At 44.3% G+C, this 18,469-nt stretch overlaps 1 protein-coding gene across 2 annotated transcripts in view; it reads left to right on the forward strand.

The window, feature by feature from the left end:
* The first annotated feature begins 60 nt into the window (after positions 1–60).
* The window catches only part of fam184aa (family with sequence similarity 184 member Aa), a 27,927-nt gene continuing 9,518 nt past the window's right edge, over positions 61–18,469 (forward strand). Inside the window, exons 1-10 of one of the 2 annotated variants that reach the window (XM_031579920.2) lie at positions 61–705; positions 1,685–2,539; positions 2,856–2,991; positions 3,653–3,834; positions 4,885–5,070; positions 6,437–6,559; positions 8,066–8,227; positions 8,853–8,974; positions 11,422–11,572; positions 15,339–15,551. In XM_031579920.2, the coding sequence (XP_031435780.1) occupies positions 523–705; positions 1,685–2,539; positions 2,856–2,991; positions 3,653–3,834; positions 4,885–5,070; positions 6,437–6,559; positions 8,066–8,227; positions 8,853–8,974; positions 11,422–11,572; positions 15,339–15,551 (2,313 nt within the window). In that variant the 5' untranslated portion in view covers positions 61–522. The remainder of the gene's footprint in view (positions 706–1,684; positions 2,540–2,855; positions 2,992–3,652; positions 3,835–4,884; positions 5,071–6,436; positions 6,560–8,065; positions 8,228–8,852; positions 8,975–11,421; positions 11,573–15,338; positions 15,552–18,469) is intronic. The other variant, XM_012836757.3, reaches the window with a different exon arrangement.

Below are 18,469 nucleotides of genomic sequence, written 5' to 3' on the forward strand. Positions count from 1 at the left end.
TGCTACGGGCTATAGTCCCACCGGAGCAATGACGTCATTAGCCAAGATGCGAAGTGACCATAGAAATGCCATTTACAGAATCCGGAGCGTTGGGCTTAGTTCTTACCCTGGAGCAGGTCTCTAAATTTAGCATTTCTGTTTTTCCTGTATCTGTACATTTTACGCAAACTGGTGCTCTGGATCGGATATTTTGGTCATCCCCAAATACAGCGCTTAGTAGCTGCAGTTGGCATCCTCCAGGAGAGATCTTTCCGGACGCTCGTCAGGATTTTCATTCTCTGATGTAAATTATTTATGAACCACCGGGGATCCATACTTGAGCATCTTCTGTCTGACATGCAATCGAGCGACCACCGGGGCTTAGTAGTAGAGAGTTTGTGAAAATAGTGCCAGGCGTAGTTACATGGGTTGACACAGTGATTACCAGCAGTTAACCAGCAGGACACTATGCCTTATGACAGAACGTAACCTCGTTCAAAGGCATCTTTAGCTGCCTGTTGTGACAGCACGGTGGATGTGAAGATGGCGACGGGAGCAGGCTGGCAGCAGCAGTACAGTCCTGCTTCTGGCAATCCCCCTTCAACAACTGGATTAGGGAATAATCCTTCTTCGTCGACAAATTTGTTTTACGAAACTGGTCTCAACATGGAGTACACGCAAGACCTGCATCTGAAAATGAGCAAAAAGATAGCACAACTAACAAAGGTTAGTAGATGGAGTCTGTCTATCAGGGGATGCTGCTTTGTTCGTGCAAGGTGTCGCACCACTATTACGATACCTGTTTTAGTTGCTTCTTTATCCATAGGCTAGTGCATACACATTTAGGGCCCTCTCCGTATACATTTAAATCATTTTCATATTTTTCCAGTCATTTTTCCAGTCAAAACTCAGTTTTGTGCGCGTACTCTTGTTTACCAAGCTGTCCTTTCAGTTCTTAAACATGCATTACAGTTTCATGTATTCAATTAAATTCAAAGTCAAATTCAATGGAGAGCATTTTTTCATTTGGCTTGAATTCACTGTGTTCATTTACCCCACTAGCCCTTATTGATTCATATAAATACCTGCTGAGACAAAAGTAGCCTATACCATTAATATAGTGGAAAATGCACCTGCACCTATAGAATAATACTGAGTGCATAACTGGAGGGTACATAGTGAAACTATTTTCTTTTCATGTCACTACAGAACTGTATTCTGCAATCACGATTTTTGTAGATCACTGTGACAGTTGGGGGTGTCATCAGCCTAATCTTTTTATATAACTGAGCCAAGTTTATCAATCCGAATCCGCTAATGAGCGCATCAGTAAATAAACTAGGTTAATTCACCACTAGGGAATACAGACGATCTCTCTCTGTCTCCAAAAACAAAATATAATATATGCAAGATGAAAGTCTAAGCTTCATTTTGCCTGCATCTTAAAAGTAGAGAGGTTGAGATGGTCCCTACCGATTTAGGATTGCCAGAAATCTCTTGAGACTTGTATCAGCAGTACCCCTGAACAGTCCTAAACTGTAGCGTTTTTACACTTACTTACTGTGAGTGTACTCTGCCTGAAGTATTACTTATTATTCTGGCCATAATGTTACACCATACAAATAGGAGCGTGTAGTTTGTTGACGTGCTGTTGAACTGCAGCCAGGTCCTTTCAGTCAATCATTCCGCCTGTTGATTTCTCTAGGTCATTTATGCACTCAACACCAAAAACGACGAGCACGAGGACGCCATCCAGTCCCTCAAGGAGTCCCACGAAGACGAGGTGCAGCACATCCTCTCGGAGACGCGCGAGAAGATCATGCAGTACAAGAGCAAGATGGGCGACGACTCCGACCTCAAGCGGCGCCTGCAGTCGCTGGAGGAGTCGGTAGAACTATACGATCACATGAAACGGCAGGCATTGGCCGAGTTCGAGATGTACCGGCAGCGCATGGAAGACACCCAGCTGTGCACGGAGGCGCAGCACACGCAGCGTGTGGTCAGCATGTCGCGCGAAGTGGAGGAGATGCGCCACGACTTCGAAGAGAAGCTGCGCGCCTTTGGGCAGGTGCAGGCCCAGTTTGAGCAGGAGAAACGCCGCTCCATTGAGGAGCTGAAGGCCACTCACCGGCAGGAGGTCCAGGAGCTTCTGCAGAGTCAACAGAACCAGACCGCCTCCTCCAGTCTGAACCAGGAGAAGCTGGCCGAGCTGCACCGTGCCGAGGTAGAGGAGCTCATGGAGCGGGTGGAGGAGCTAACACAGGAGAAGGTGCGTCTGATGGAGGAGTACGAGGCGAAGCTCACCAAAGCCCAGGCCTTCTACGAGCGTGAGCTGGAGGCTATGAGACGCACACAGCAGCTCACCTCGGAAAACCTCCTGGCCTGGAAGCGGACTGAGGTGGAGCTCCGTAAGGAGTTCCAGCTGCAGGAGGCCGCCTTGCAAAGGACTCTGGGAAAACTCCGCGTCGAGCTCCAGAGAGCTCAGGAGGAGGGCAGAGAGAACAGGGATAAGACTAACAGACTGCAGGCCTCCCTGAACAGCGCAGAGTGCACAATAAAGGTGAAACTGCATACGCTATTTTGGCAGTGTTATGGTGGTATAGTTGTATAGTATACGTGTACGCAGTAGTATTCATGTTGGTAATGCAATAGTATCTCACAGCACAGAGAATGTGGCTGCTCATTTTCTCAGTGAGGGCATCTGTTCAGTTAAAATAACATCACACACACACACACACACACACACACAATAACATACACACCTCACAGAGGAAACCAGAAGCATTGGGCAAAAATTATATTTGAATCCCTATAAACTGTGATGTAACATTGGTGGTGCTATTAAAGGAGACGGGGTAACATTGTGTGCCTCTCAGGAGTTGCACAAGCAACTGGAGGAGGCGATCCAGGACGGAGAGATCTGGGTGATGCAGCTGAAGGACACAGAGTACGAGCTGGATTCCAGCCGAGACCGCGTGCAGCAGCAGGCCAGGGAGATCCTCCACAAAGCCAGTGAGCCTCTTAAAACCCCATACACTCATGTCCATCGACACCGTTGAAAAGGGAGGGTTTAGCAGAGGAGAGGGTCCTCCGGCAGCTGTCTGTATGTGATTACTTCACATTTAGTAGCTGACACCTTAATTGAAAGCTACTAGCACTGGCATGTTAGTAGAAAATGTCTTAGATATTTTAAGACCCTGACCATGTAGGATCCATACCTTGCCTTTTTAATTACTGGTGAGATGGCAATATGCTGAGCTCTAAAGATAATACAAATGGCCATTTTGTTCCTTTAAGATAACAGCTGGGCTGCCCAATCTATCATCAGGTGTTTTTAAAAAGAGACAGTTATAAGGATGACTCACACAAAACAAGTTTTCATATGTCTGGCAAAGTAAGAGAAAATCATCAAAAGCCTGCAAGGAATATTCTACTTTCTCCTTGCAGATTTTGGAAGCGATTAATTTTTTTATTGATCCCTTCAAGCCAACCAGCCTTTTTAATCTATTATCAGATCCTTGGTAATGCTTAGGAGGATGCACACAACATATTTCCTTGTGGGTGTCGAGTAAATCGTGAAAACTAGGGGAAAGGTCTGCTTCCAAGGGGGATTCATTATTGTAATGTGTGCCTTTAAGCCCACCAACCAGTGCTGTCTTTCATGCTCTCCCAGGTCAGATCGGGTCCCTGCAGGCCTCACAGATGAGTCAGGAGGCGACGATCCGTGACCTGGAGTCGGAGCAGAACCGTCTGAGGGAGCGCATCGTGGAGCTGGAGCAAGAGCGTGAGCAGCTGCAGGCTCAGACCAAGAGCCTGGACGAGCAGCAGCGGCAGCATATCCAGGCGCTGGAGAAAGTAGGCCAAACCACGGCGACACGCTACACCACGCCATTGCCACGCCACTACACACCACAGCACAGCATGCCACGCTCCTCTGTCTTCCCATCTCCTGTCCCGTGCACAATCTCCGCCTGCTGCTTCTCATTAGAATCACTGCTGGGGTGTGGAGCATGTCTAGCTCACCCCCTACCCAATTAACAGAGCAGGTCTGCCCAAGACTCACTATGATAGAGATCTGTCTACGTGTGAAATCTAGTTATAACTGTTTGTGACAAATGATGGAAATAACAAAGTCATTGGATGTGCATTAACAGTTTCAGCCCATTTTGTTAACATTAACGTTGGCATTCCATTTTTTATCACAATTCAATTCAATTTTATTTATATATTACAGAGCCCAGAGACTGAACCCACTAGAGCACGTACTTAGACGACTGGGCCAAGGAAAAACTCCCTTTTAACAGGAAGAAACCTTGAGCAGAACCTCAGCTCAAAGGGGGGCTCATCCGCTGGGGGCCGGCTGGGTAGGGAGATAGAGATAAAAAAGGGAGGAGGAGGAGGGTGGGCAGAAGGGAATGGAGGAGAGAAGAAGAGAAAATCAGGAGCAACCAGATGGATTCATACACGTATCAGAGGATACAACATATTAGCACACATGTACATGCCAATGCACACGTGATGTATGCTGAGATATATACATTCATATTTGTGAGGTACAAAAAAGGGAGTACTGTAGCCTCTTCTAGAAATGTAAATTGTTAATTGAAGTTGGTCACGCAATATTTGAATTACATAACCCCTTTTGTGTAGAGTTAGTTTATGATTTCTGAAATAGGAGGCTTTTTCATGGCCATTTCCCTGATCTAAAAAGGAGAAGGCTTTAACTGATGGTACACCTGGCCTGATATTCCTTTTCTATTAAATTGTGATGAGTCCAATAGGACAGACATTTGAAGTGCTTTTTCATGCTCTCGCTCTCAGTGCTAGGCATAAGCCACTCCAATATGCACCACCGAAATAGCTTGCGTTTCAGTCCGCTTCTCTGTCACACCTTTCCTCCCGCAGACCCTGTTGGAAGAGAAGGAGAAGTACGAGTCAGAGCTGGCTGAGGTGAACACCAAGTACGTGGAGGAGGTGGAGCGGCTGAAGGAGACGCAGGCACAGGCGCTGGACGAGCTGACGGAGAAGCACATTGCCATGCAGGAGGGCGCGCGCAACGCCGCCGAAAGGGAGAAGAACCAGAGGCTGGCCGTTAGTATACACAGCCGAAAGTTTTGATTGATTGACTATTATGAACAATCAACCAACCATCTGTACACAGTCTATTGGGAATGAGGAATATGAATAGACTTAGATAAGGTTTGGTGTAAGGTTTGATGTTAGGGTCAGGTTGTGGTTGTGGGTCAGTGGATGGGTAGATGAGCACTGAAACAGACAGTGTTAGATGACAGTTTTGAGTGAAGGTTGCCAAAATAACTACTGATATTTCATAGTTCACTAATGGCACATTTAAATAAAATCTTACTGTAGGCCTATATATTGCCTAATTCCAGATTAATTATCCTAGATAGACAAACTGCAAACTCGATAGTAAAAGCTCAGCTAATTAACCTCAAAGTCTGTTTATTTGCTGAGCTGAAAGACATTTCTGTGGAAAAAAAAAAAATATATATATATATAACAGCGCTGTTAGGTGTTAGAAGACACACACAGGCACAGGCTATACCTGTGAGGGCCTGGGATAGTCACTCATGTCTGCAATGCTGATAATGATTAGTATTAGCAGCAACACATACTGTGGTGAGAGATCATTTGGTGGTGACAAACAGTGTCAGGATTTGAGTTGTAAACATGAATCATTCTCTTATTAACATCTCTCTCCTATCTCATCCGCGGTTATGTTTTAAAGCAGCATTGTGGAGTTTTTGTTTAAAAACGGCAAGCTACCTAAAAAGCCTGCAAAAACTTTGCAAACACCACCAACAGCCCAGCTGGCACTGATAAAAGCATGCTAACATGCTAACAAGGGTCTTTTGGCGATACTGTTGGTGTTGATGTGCTGTGAAGGTATTTTCTTACATTTTGTTGCTTGGATAGACGGCTAGTGGGAGTGAAAGGTGTGTTTATGTCTCCCTAATGACCATATACCATCAAATTAATTTGAAGACGATACAGAAAGTAGCTGCCTGTGAAAACATGCCCCAAACACGGCAAATTGTTGATTAGTGTCACTGTCCCTGCTTGTCCCACTCTTTGACTTCTTTCCCTTGTGCAACCAAATTCTCTTCATCTTCTGGTTTTCATACCTTTTCCAAGGACAGTGAATCCAACAAAACGCTCAGTTCCACTGCAGCCACCGTTGCCCATAGAAAATCAATGATAACCAGAGGGAGCACAGACATCAATCATCCTTTTGTTGGCGTGATGTTATTATTCTGTGCCGTTATTGTTGATACTGTACTGTTATTGTCGATTCTGTGATGTTAATGTTGATGCAGTGCCATCCTTGTGTGCACGTGTATTTTCTGTTGATGCAGTGCTGTTGTTGAAGCTGTGCCATTATTATTGTCGCTGTGCTGTTTTTGTTGATACTGTGCTGTTGTTCTCATCCTGGCAGGACATGGGGCAACAGTATGAGATCCGGCGTATGTCCCTGGAGGAACAGAGGAACCACCTGCAGCAGCAGCTGGAGAACCTCCGGGAGGAGCTCAACGCCAAACTCAGCATCGCAAACCAGGAGGCAAGGAACGCTCTCATAACACTCAACACTTACAGGTTTTTCAGGGACAGTCATTACTCAGAGCACTTACTGGCTTGTTGATCGGAACGATCTGATTGCGATGAAAATGTACTGGCTTGTCGTGGATGCCCTCCTGTTGCCGATTATAGCCCTTAAAAAGGGCTTCATGTCTGTGTCTCTGTGTATTAGTCTTTTAATTTCACCAAAATTAAAGACTTCAACCAAGGCTCTGATATGTACAGTTAGGCAGTGAAGGAAAATGTACTTTGTGATCATATTTTTTTCGTTACTGATGCTCTGCGTCATGCTGGTTAACAGAATCAGACAGTTTAGCTCTGAAGACTTAATGGCTTTTCATCTGTGTGCATGAGAAACAGTTATTTGCATTCCATCAAAGTGACAGTAAGATTCAAACAGAGGACTGATATTCTAAATTGAGAAGTGCAGAAAGGATACGTTTGATGTATTTTTGCTTCATTCATGCTCTGCAGTGGAAACTCAGGCCAAATGGCCACCCGGGTGGGTTGTGTTGAATACCTTTGAAATGAAAAGTTCTGCCAAGGTGTGGAAAAGATATCACCCTTTATTGGAAGGAGGAGCAGGAAGCAGGAGCAAACCTGTGTTATGGGTTAATGCAATTAATCTATCTCGGATATCTTCAAAGTAGGACATATCCTGACAGGCTTTAATTTTTTGGGGTTTTAAACGATAAAACCCTTTGAAAGACTCAAACGTCCAGGTAGAGGTAGTCTGATTTAGATGAAATTCTCAGTCAGCAGTAAATGAATGTCATCCTTGACGTAAAGACACAATAACGACTTTTCTTGTTATTTCTATTCACTTTTTGTAGTGTAATTAGAATAGAAGGCAGAATAAGAAAAAATCTCTGTTCTTGGCTGCAACAAAACACAGGAAGAGATTGCATTCATCCAACCTCCCACAGTGCTCAGCAGGCTATCACTCACCTGTTCGATTCTGCTGGGGTTCTGGATGCACCAAATCAGTAAAAAAGTCATGTAAAGGGTACAATTTGGGTCTAATTAACACTGAATACCATAGTTACCTGAGAGGAACCTACTATACAGCTGCAGTAAAAGCTTAAGCACTACACTGTACAAAGGCTAAGAAAACCCGGTTTTCCATCCGAAAACGTTTATTTCTCCTGCTCACATGCCTTGTAACAGCACTCCTGGCAAACACTGTCCAGAACCGCACTCTGATATTGCCATCTTCTTACATTGTAATCTCGTGTCTCGCATTCAGTTTAAAGGGATTGCTCGACAATACTATTGGTCAGCTTTAACCAAACCTTTCACTACTTAACTTCGGCTTGGCTCTGCCTTCTTCTTTACTTCTCTCTGTGAAGCGTCTCTTTTTTTGTGCAACAGTGCTCATACATTTCCATTCAGCCATTTCCGCCATTATTTTGCATCTGTATAGATCTTCGATCTTTACTCTTAGTCTGTAGAATAATGAATTATGACCTCCCATCTCCGTGCCTTGCAGGTGTCTCACCTGCAGGAGCTGGTGAAGGATGGAGAACTTAATTTGCAGTCTGCCCAAGGCCACATCTGCTGTCTGAAGGAGACGCAGGAGAAGCTGCTCATCGAGCTGGATGCCACCAGAGCCAGAGTCAGGGAGACCAGCAACATGCTCACAGACCTCCAGGTAGGAAAGAATGACTCAGCATAATTAACACTCCGAGTTAATCCCATTGGGGTTTTGTAGTTTATTTTTTGGGACAATTAATGCACAAAATGACTGTCTCTGCATGCTTTGACTGGCGATAAAAACATCAATGGGTTGGGCTGTTTGAAGTGCGAAAGGCCTGGGAAATGGATTAGCCACCATGGCAGAGTAATTAAAAAAGAAATGAGTCCACACGCAGCTTCTGAGGCGACCCAAACGGCAGCTATTGTTCCTCTTCTGTGGGTCTTGGCACTCTAAAATGGAGACAGCCTCTCTCAGAGGACTCCATTTTGTCACGAGCGCCGTGGCATCGACTGTGCTCTGTGCGTTGTGGCCGTGACTCATTCTGCTTTTTTGCATGCCTTTCTCCCAAACCGAACGCACATACACACACACACACACACACACACACACACACACACACATACACGCACGCGCACAAACAAACACACCTATATATATATTAACACACATATGCACATGCCAACCCACACGCATACACATCCAACCCCACAATGACCCATACCCACATCTGTATTTATTCACAACTGTCCACATACATACACACACACACACACACACACACACACACACTCCCACACAGGAGGAAATCGAGACCCAGAAGCAACAGCACGAGGCCAAGGTCATCTCCATCAAGACCGAGGAGAAGCAGAAGATGGACAAAATGGCAGAGGACCTGGATATGAAGTGGACGGCAGCTCTGAGGTGTGTGTGTGTGTGTGTCGTCCCTGCTGCTCATTGCTCACTCCTTCCTGCTCCTTCTCCTGCTCCTGCTCCTGCTCCTGCTCCTCTCCTCTCCTCTGCTCTCCTCCTGGGAGCTCCTAAATGGCACATCACTGTCTCTCGCTGTGCACTCTCTCTCCACAGCACAATCCATGACAAATCCTATAAAGGAGTCGTCCAGGGGGATTAGCATATGCTAATTAGCGGCACAGTGGGTTGAGATTGAATTTTCCAAGTGGTGTAATTACTGACACTTCCTGGTGCTGAACTTTAGAACGCCGGGACTCGTTGCCTCGTCACGCTCCACTCTGACACGTTCTGACACCCCCTCACTCCCACACACTCTTTTGAGCTCTTACTGTCTCACACACTTTCATACTTCACTTGGACTTCTTCTCACTCTTTCAAGTTCTGCCGTTACTGTCTCGCACTCTTTCATATTATCCTTGTGCACTCTCTCACACACATATATTTTGTGATCTCACTCCCGCACGCTCGATCGCTTTGTGGTTTTACTCTCTTGCACTCTTCTTATCTCACTGTCACATACTGTCACACTCCTACACTTTCACAATCTCACTCACGTCATATTTGAACCTGTCTACACTACTCCTACTCCCTCACGGTTAAAGTGTAAGTGCACCCTCAAATGTGTTTGTTTGTTTTTCTAGCTGTGAACTAAATTATATGACTGAACTGCGATGAAACACATCAAATGGTGCTTTCAAAATGATGTAGTGTTAGGCTCAGAGCGGGGGATGAGCTTACACTATTGCTTTTACTCCCTCACCTGCCTTCACTCTCCCTCTCTAATTTCCAACACACTCACTCATTCTCATACTTACTCCCTCTCACTATCTCACTGTAATGTGTTCTGTAAGTGCCACTCATCTCCCACATCCTCGCTCTCATTCCCTCACAGTTTCACTGTAGTACGCTCTGTCACGCTCTCTCTCACTGCTCCAGCTCTCGCTCTCCTACTCTTAGTGTGACTAGCAGTCTCTGTTTCTTTCTCCATCACTTCCTGTCTATCTATCTTCTGGATCTGGTGTCTCTGTATCGCAGTATCGCAATTCAAAGTTGCCGTTTTTTAGCATGTCTGTTTATACACAGTGTTGTCAAAGCACAAAGATTAATAAAGCAACACATTCATTTGTAATATAGAATTGAGGTAAAGAAAAAAGACAGAAGTTGCAGTAATATGGAAAGTCACATATACACCCACACATACACTCACACTCACATACCATGCACACACACCACATACCTATAGAGAAGGTGAAATACAAACATTAGTTTGAGCATCACGGGTAGATGTCAGACTCCCTGTCCTCATGCTATGGCAGGCTGAATCGTATTGTGCAGCCAGTGGAGCAGCATGTCCTCCTAATATGTGGGACAATTTATCTGTGTCTTTTAGTGAGCAATAATTAGGAATTATGTCTGAGAATTGTAAAACTATTTTTTGCTCTTTTGGACGCCATTGTTTTTTTTTATCGTCCTTTCTCTATGGCAAGACTGTGCTCACATAGCCTGTCCTTGGTAAGGATCTGTATCTGCTGTGTATCTCTGATGGTGATAATATCTTTTTAGTGCCAAATAGCATTCTAATTTGTGTTGTGATTTGGTTTGATTGAAGTGTTCCAAAGAATCTTGGGTCCTTTGGTTCGTTCTTGCTTTGATTCGTTATTTGGGTCATTCTCATTTGACTTTGGTAAATCGTGTTATTCTGAGAATCATAGGTTAGTGTGTTAGCTGACTTCAGAACCAACTGACAGAGGAGGCTGGTTTCAGGGCGGACCTCTTGGGTTTGAAGTGCTTGAAATGTCAGTGTATTTTGTGTGTTTGATTTAGGTGGATCCAGACGTTATGTATGTTCAAAGCCAATAGGAATCTGCCTAAATCAGCCCTGCATGCATTTGTGGGTGTTTTCCTTTGAATCTTGAGAATATTTCTACATAATTTGGCACACAGGGACTCTATGACATCTAGTGTAGCCTAGCTTACTGAGGGGGCCCCAAATCACATATCCGTATAATAGCATGACTATATTATCAAAAATGTTTCACCAGATTCTAATTGGGATTTGTATCTCTCTATATATCGCTGTGTTTTCCCCTGTCTGTCTGTTTCCCTATCTCTCCTCTTCCCTATCTTCTGCTTCCATCTCTCTCTCTCTGTCTATCTCCTCCTTCTCTCACTCTCTCCTTCCCTCATTTCCTCTCTCTGTCCCTCTATATCTCTCTCCCCCTCTCTTTCTCTGCCTTCGTCCATCTCCCTCTCCCCCTCTCTCACTCTCTATCTCTCCCTCTCTCTCTATCTCTCCCTCTCTCCCTCTCTCTCTTCCTCTCTCTCCCCGTCTCTCTCTCCCTCTCTCTTCTTCTCTCTCCCTGTCTCTCTCTCTCTCTCCCTCTCTCTCCCTCTCTCAGAGCTGAGCTGGAGTCCCTGCGTGAGGAGTTGGGCGATGAGCACGAGGCGGACCGGCAGGCCACCCTCACTCAGCTCTCCCAGCAGAAGGACCTGGAGATGATGGCCGCCCGCGAAACCTGGCAGAGGAAGGTGGAGGACCTGCTGGAGCAGGTAAACCTCTGCAGACGCTCCCTCACACCGCATAAACACGCCATCCTCTGCCTCTACCCGGCCTAATCTGCTTCATGCCAACACACACACACACACATACGCACGCACTTATACACACATACGCATGCGTGCACAGACATACATATTCTAAGCAAGCCTGACTGGATTCACCAGGTAGTTGTGAATCCTTTGATTGGCAGAAACAGAAGTGCAGTGCTGGGGACAGACCAAAAACCCTGCAGAGCTATGAGCCCCTGTGAGTCAAGCTTGAGAAATAGATGTTACACCCATTTCTACCTGCCAGTATCGACCAGCGACAGCACTATTAGCCAGAAAGCACTCCTCATTTATCTCTGTCAGTGGTGGGTTGAGCATTCGATCCGCTCAGCTTGTATTGGTCCCTCGTGAACAAACACCCATGTCGGATGTTCTTCTTCAAATGTATGAGCGGAGGGGTGTTCCTACACAGATCCGTCTGATGTGCCAATCTCTGGAGGGCCCTTTTGGTCTCCTCTCTGTCTCATTGACATCCGTCTGTCTAATTCCCTCTGCCTTGCTGTCAGTCCTCACAGACTCATCACCATCTCTCCCAGCGTTAGAGGCCATGTTACAGAGGCTGCTATGCTTACGTGTCTGACAGGCCCGACGTTTTGAAGAAAAAAAAACATGGTCAAAAAAGTTATATCACATGAAATGTGGTGTGCCATAGTTTTAATATGGAAGAGGAAAAGTGGGACAATTATGCAAAGCGCTGTTTTGGGTGGCCTTGACTAAAGGCAAACCAGATATTGGCTCAGGGGGTTGCCATTCTGTCATTTAGGTGGAGCTCTTAGAGCTATTGCAACAACAAAAAACCTAAAGGATGACAATGTGGGTCATGTCTGTGAGGTAGAGGTGAACTGGAAGATGCCCTCCCCGTCATTTACTCTTACAGTACATCTATTCATTTAGCTGACACTTTTATCCCAAAACCACTAGAGTGCAAATACACACTGTCATCAGCATGTGTGATATAAAAGACCCACAAGCTTTAGCATTTCAGAAGTTGGGACAATGAAAAAAAAATACCATGAAACAGCACAGAATTTCCATGGACCTTGATCATGGCTACTATAGTTACTATGGTTACATCATCTATGATATACTTAACTAAACAGGCTATCATGTCTGTTTTAATATACTCCAGCTATACAAACTATCAATTCTGCATCCCTAGTATTCTAGATTACCATACACTGTTCTTAATCCTCTTGAAGACTTTCACTCATAATGGACTTGAAGAAGTTTAAGTAGATTTTTAAATTCGTCAAGCCAATGTGACTGAGTGGCTTTTTAAAGCAAGTATTCCCAGACGCTGGCGCACTTATTTGTATTACTTATTTCGCCGTATAGAACACATATCCTTGGTGTTCTCAGCACATTTATTACCCAATGAAGCTGGTGTAGTCCTGAGTTAATGTGGATGTTTTGCAGTCTGTCTTCAAAGTGGTAGTTCTCTATGTCCAGTTATTAATTTGAATCTTCTTTAGGGCAATTGAGGGAATAGCTTGGATTTATATTTCATAAGATTATGACAAATGGTGAATATTTGATCTAATATCTAGATCTCATTTAAAACCCATAATTGTATTGTCCTCTGGATATGTAAATTAATCATGCAAACCAATTTCTCACTTTTGTATAAAATATGGGTCCCTTGTAAAGCATTTTCTTTTGACAACTTGAATGGAATAGTTGAGAATATTTTTTTAGTTTTTTTAAGTAATTATTTTCGCCATTGTGTGTGTGTGTGTGTGTGTGTGTGTGTGTGCGTGTATGTTCGTGCATATGTTTTTGTGTGTGTGTGTAGATATTTGCAAGTGTGTGCATCATGCCTGTAGACAGTGCAATACAAAAAAAAAAAGTAAGTACACTACAGGCTGCCTCTCACATTTTTATTTTTATTCTCCGCTCCCTCCCTCCCTTTCTATTGCTCGCGCTGCTATAATGCCTTGAGCTGAGTACACTCCCCCCTCTCTCTCTCTCTCTTTCTATCTCTCTCTCTTTCTCTCTCCCGCTCTCTTTAATCTGCAGAGACAAAATTTCCCAGGGCCTCAAAGACTCCCTCAGTGTAGGTGAGCTCATCCGTTCGCCTTTCGCACAGCTAGAGACGCGTCCGACGCGTGCGCTAGTGCGTTAGCAGGCTAACATGTTCTCTGCTCTTCCTCCCCATCCTCCCTTTTATTTTTAGACCCCGACTCTGCGCTTGAGATGAGGATTTGTTTTCCTATTCCTTTGAGTTTATTTGCGCTCTTTGTTAGTACTGCGGCAGCTCTCTCATGTTCGCCGAACTCTAATCTTGGCTCCAGCTTATTTCAGATTTTATTAGGATCAAATAAATGTTGTTGTTTTTTTTTTCTTACTCCTGTGCGCGCTAGCTTGCTTGTGTATGTTAGACTGTTGGGATTACTTTCCTGCAGTTTGTCTTTAGCTAACCCTGAGGCAGAGCAGTGTGTGAAACATGGCCTGTTACTGAGGGGTGTGTGTAATAAATCACTGGCAAAGCCTCACTTTCAAAGACCACCTGCCATGCACATGCTAAGGTGCGCTGGACTGATTTTCCTCAGGAGTTCTGTTCACATGCTCTCAGCTGTTGCTAAAGGCCACCCCAGCTGTTAGTTTGATGTTTTTGTTTTTTTGTTGGGTTTTTTTCTAATGAAAAATAAACTCTGTCAAGCGCAAACAAATGTTGTGTTTTTAAAAAGGCACCTGTGATGTTTGTCTTATGTTAAGCTGTCAGTTTAGCCGCGGGCTACCGAAAGACCCAGAAAAGAGACCAAATGAAAGAATGGTATGAAGTGTTACTGCTGCCATTGGTTGTATGGAAAACTCACTTTGTGTTTCTGTAAGCTTTCATTTTTGCTGTGCTCTCTGAACACTTGAAAAAAATCAAGCAGGCATTTTCATTATAAATACTTGGGTGTAATGATAGATCGTCTGTTATCCTGTAAAGACCACTCGAATTTATCTGCAAAAGAACAAGGTAAAGAATTTATTTTCTTCACCAGTCTTTTGGGTGCGAGCAGACAAATTCCTCTTTACTGCTGTGATTAGTAGTATTCTACAGCACTACATGGTACAAGCGGTTATCCACGACTTTAAAGTCAAAACTGTTCCACCAACACTGTAGGCCAACCTTTTAAAAAGCTCTATGAATCATATTAATCATATTAACTCTATGTTACATATTAAGGCTGGTCAACAACATTGTCTCTGATCCCAACCATGTCCTGAATAGTGAATACGAATTGTTACCATCGAAGATACAGGGTTCCGCGATTTTAGAGGGTTAGACTCTCTTTGGTGCACCAGTCAATCCTGAAACTAAATATGGAGCTTAATCCCAGATCTTAATCCAAAACCAAATGTATGTTGAAGGGACTGTTGTCTTTTGTTATTATAATTTAGGTTAGGTTATATGTATGTTTTTTTGTATTTTGTCCTAATTTTGTACTCTATGTGATGCTGCAAATTGAGCTGCTTGTGATGCAGTACAATAAAGTATCATCATCATCATTAACATCAACATCAATCTATCATCCATATTGCACTGTTAAATGGACTGTTCTCTTTCTCTCTCTCCATCTCCCTTTCTGTATTTCTCTTTCTATCTCACCTCTCTCTCCCTCTCTCTTTTTCTCTCCCCCTTTCTTTCTTTCTTTCTTTCTTTCTTTTTTCCTTCTTCATCTCTATTTCTCTCTCTGTCTCTGTCCATCCTGTCTCTCAGATCTCTCTGCTGAAGCAGAGTCTGGAGCTGCAGCTCTCCCAGTCCAAGAGTGCCCTGCAGCAGATGCAGTCCCAGTTTGCCCAGGAGCGGGAGAACCTGGCCCAGGAGATGCAGGAGATGACACTGGACCACCAGCACCGTGAGCACCGCCTACAGGAGGCCCACTGCATAGCGGCGCGGACCATGGAGGAAGCCCGCCAACGCAACCTCAGGGTATGTCATAGTCACTATCGCTAACTCATAGGCAACCACAGGGTATGTCAAGCTCACGTGAGCTTAGCTAACCTCAACGTAGGCTTCCTAATCACACACAGGCCCAACTGATTGGCTTTCGGATGGTTCTCATTTGCATAAAGTTAACGAATCACCATCTTGGAAACGGCGGCAGAGGCGTTTTCTTCCTCAACAGGCGGGATTCAATCCCAATGAGAGCGGCACTCATAAAAAGTATGTGGACACCCACTGTTATGCAATCTGAGGGTACATGATGCTAACCAGAGTTTGGCTAACCTCAGGGTATGCTATAGTTACAAAAGCTTAGGCAACCTCTGGGTACGTTATTGTCACAAGGCCTTAGCAAACCTAAAGGTGTGCTACGCTAACCAGAGTTAAGCAAACTTAAGGCTGGGTTACTCTTACCGGTGCTTAGCCAGCATGAAGGTTATACTATACTAATCAGAGTTTACCGACTACATTAAGCTTACCAGAGTACAGCCAACATTAAGGTTCATTATGCTAACCAACGTTAAAGTGTACCAGTCTCATGTTAAAGAATACTAATCTGTGCATATTAGCATCATGGAATCTAATTAATATTGATGCCCATCAGCCTCAGGATATTTAATTATATCCAGGGCCCTCTGATGGGCCAGAGTACAGTCATACAAACAGATATGGATGGGAAATGCAATGCTAAACCTGGATCTTAGAGTCTGTTTATACTTTTTTACACAGTAATGAGGACATTTAATGAAGCAATGATTAGTACACATTAAAGCTGGATGACAGCAGTGAATCACAGTCTGAATTCTGGCTTGTTCCCAAACTGTGCCTGTGATGGCATACCATTAAATGAGGGCTCATGCATGCAGTCATCCTAGACCTGCAGAGAGAGAGAGAGTTGCTATTTTTGGGCCCCAGCGGCTGTGTGATGGGCGTGATGAATCAGGCGATGTTCATTTGAGTCATGGTATGAGCTCCAGGTTTTCAGCTGATACAGATGGCATTTCTTTGTTTTTCTTTCTCGTCTGACTTTTATCATAAGTTATGCTTCAAGTGCCTGTTTGACACCGATCTAGAAAACACATTCCAAATAATGACATACATGTCAAGATAGCATATGACTCTTCAATGGATCTGATCCAATCATAGCACTAATCCAGGATGTATCCATTCCAGAACCCAAATACCATCTGATTCTGGCCTGTAGCTAAACTGGTAGAGCAAGGTGCTAACAACGTCAAGGTCAAGGTGCTAACAACATTACCCAAGGACTACACACACTGATGAAAATGTATATCTACATGGAGACTGTAAAGTCGTGCTTTGGATAAAAAGAAACATGAATATAAACGGTTCACTGTACATTTCACCTCAATCCTTACGTGTCTCAGAGTGTGTCTGTCCTCCCTGAATGATTGTCATCATCACTGTCTCTCCATCCCCCCCCCCTCCCTCTCAGCCTCACCTCCAACAACCCACCCCCACCCCACAATGCAGTGGGACTCATTCTCCTCACCCCGCTGCTCTTGTCACCATCTGGATGCTGCCACCCCACCACATTGTCTGCCTTCACCCCAGTACGACGCAGTGACTCCAGCGGCTCAGCCGTGGCCCAAGGGCCCAGTGCCGAATTCATGGTAAATGTAATGTTTTGTACTTAAAATGATTACATTTACTGTTCAAGAAGTTAGGGTTGGACGTGTTGAGCTTTACTCAGAAGATGGATCTCACTGGAAAATTAGGATTTGTTGTTGAAAATTGTTGTTAAAATTTGACATTTTAAATATGGATCTTATTGGAGAATCATACGTTCTTGGTGTCTCTGACAGTTAATGTGCTGTTTTCTTAAAGCTTTCAGTGTTAAATGTGCTGTTGTAAAAAAAAAAAAAAAGAATGTGTTCTTGACTGCTATGAATCAGAATATGAGATCTCATTGGAAAATCATAATTTGTTGTTGTCTCTCGTGGTAAAAGTGATAAAGCATTCGGTCTTTACAGCTTTCAGTGGCTCAGATCTGCTGCTTTTGAGCTGGCCTGGGCTAGCGGAGGACAAGTTCTAGGCTGGTATGACTCAGAGTATGGATCTCATTTTGAGAACCGTAATTTGTCATCTTTTATCAGGTACATTTATGTCGCTCATGAAAAGATAACATTTCGACTGATTCCTTGTTTCCATGTATCAGTTCCACCACTGCTGTCAGTCATGAATAGATCATATTTAGTCTCATTATATGTTTTATTTGTCTGCTCCATCACTGTCATTCCTCGATAGATTCAATTCAATTTCCTTTCATTTATTTATTTATAAAGCACCATCAACAATCGGCATTGTTCCAAGGCACTTTACAGAGCCCAAGGCCTAAACCAAGATAACATGGAGGCTCACCCAGTGACATAATTCAGGCAAATATCTCCACTGGATTTTTCTTTGAAATTTCAAAACATTGTTATGACAGACGTGACAGCCCATCGCCCGTACAGTGTCTGGCAGATGCTACGGTAAAGATTGTTTCCCCCTCTCAACCTCATTTCCCTCTGCCGTCAGGGTTTGCCGTGGTATATTTAGACTGCATCCTGAACAAGGCTTTTGGAGCACAGCATTGTGCAGAAGCTAACGTGACCCCCCCCCCCCCCCCCCCCGCCTCCTTGCCATGCAAGCCTGGCCAAGAGAGTGGCCTCCTTTTTTAAGCTTCTTTCTCCGTCCTCAGGATTACTGATAAATAAATAAAGTTTATTCTTCCATCAGGAATACCAGCGTGTTAGAGCTTGAATGTGTCTAATGGCACAGCCAGCTTTTCTGAGCATTGCAGTGCAGGAGAGGGGGGTGGTAGCATCGACAGGGTACTGGGGGGGGGGGGGGGGGGGGGGCAGAGGCCGACAGGTATGAATGGGGGATGAGACAGAGGCAGT

This window comes from Clupea harengus, chromosome 14, assembly GCF_900700415.2.
Source record: "Clupea harengus chromosome 14, Ch_v2.0.2, whole genome shotgun sequence".
Lineage (NCBI taxonomy): Eukaryota > Metazoa > Chordata > Actinopteri > Clupeiformes > Clupeidae > Clupea > Clupea harengus.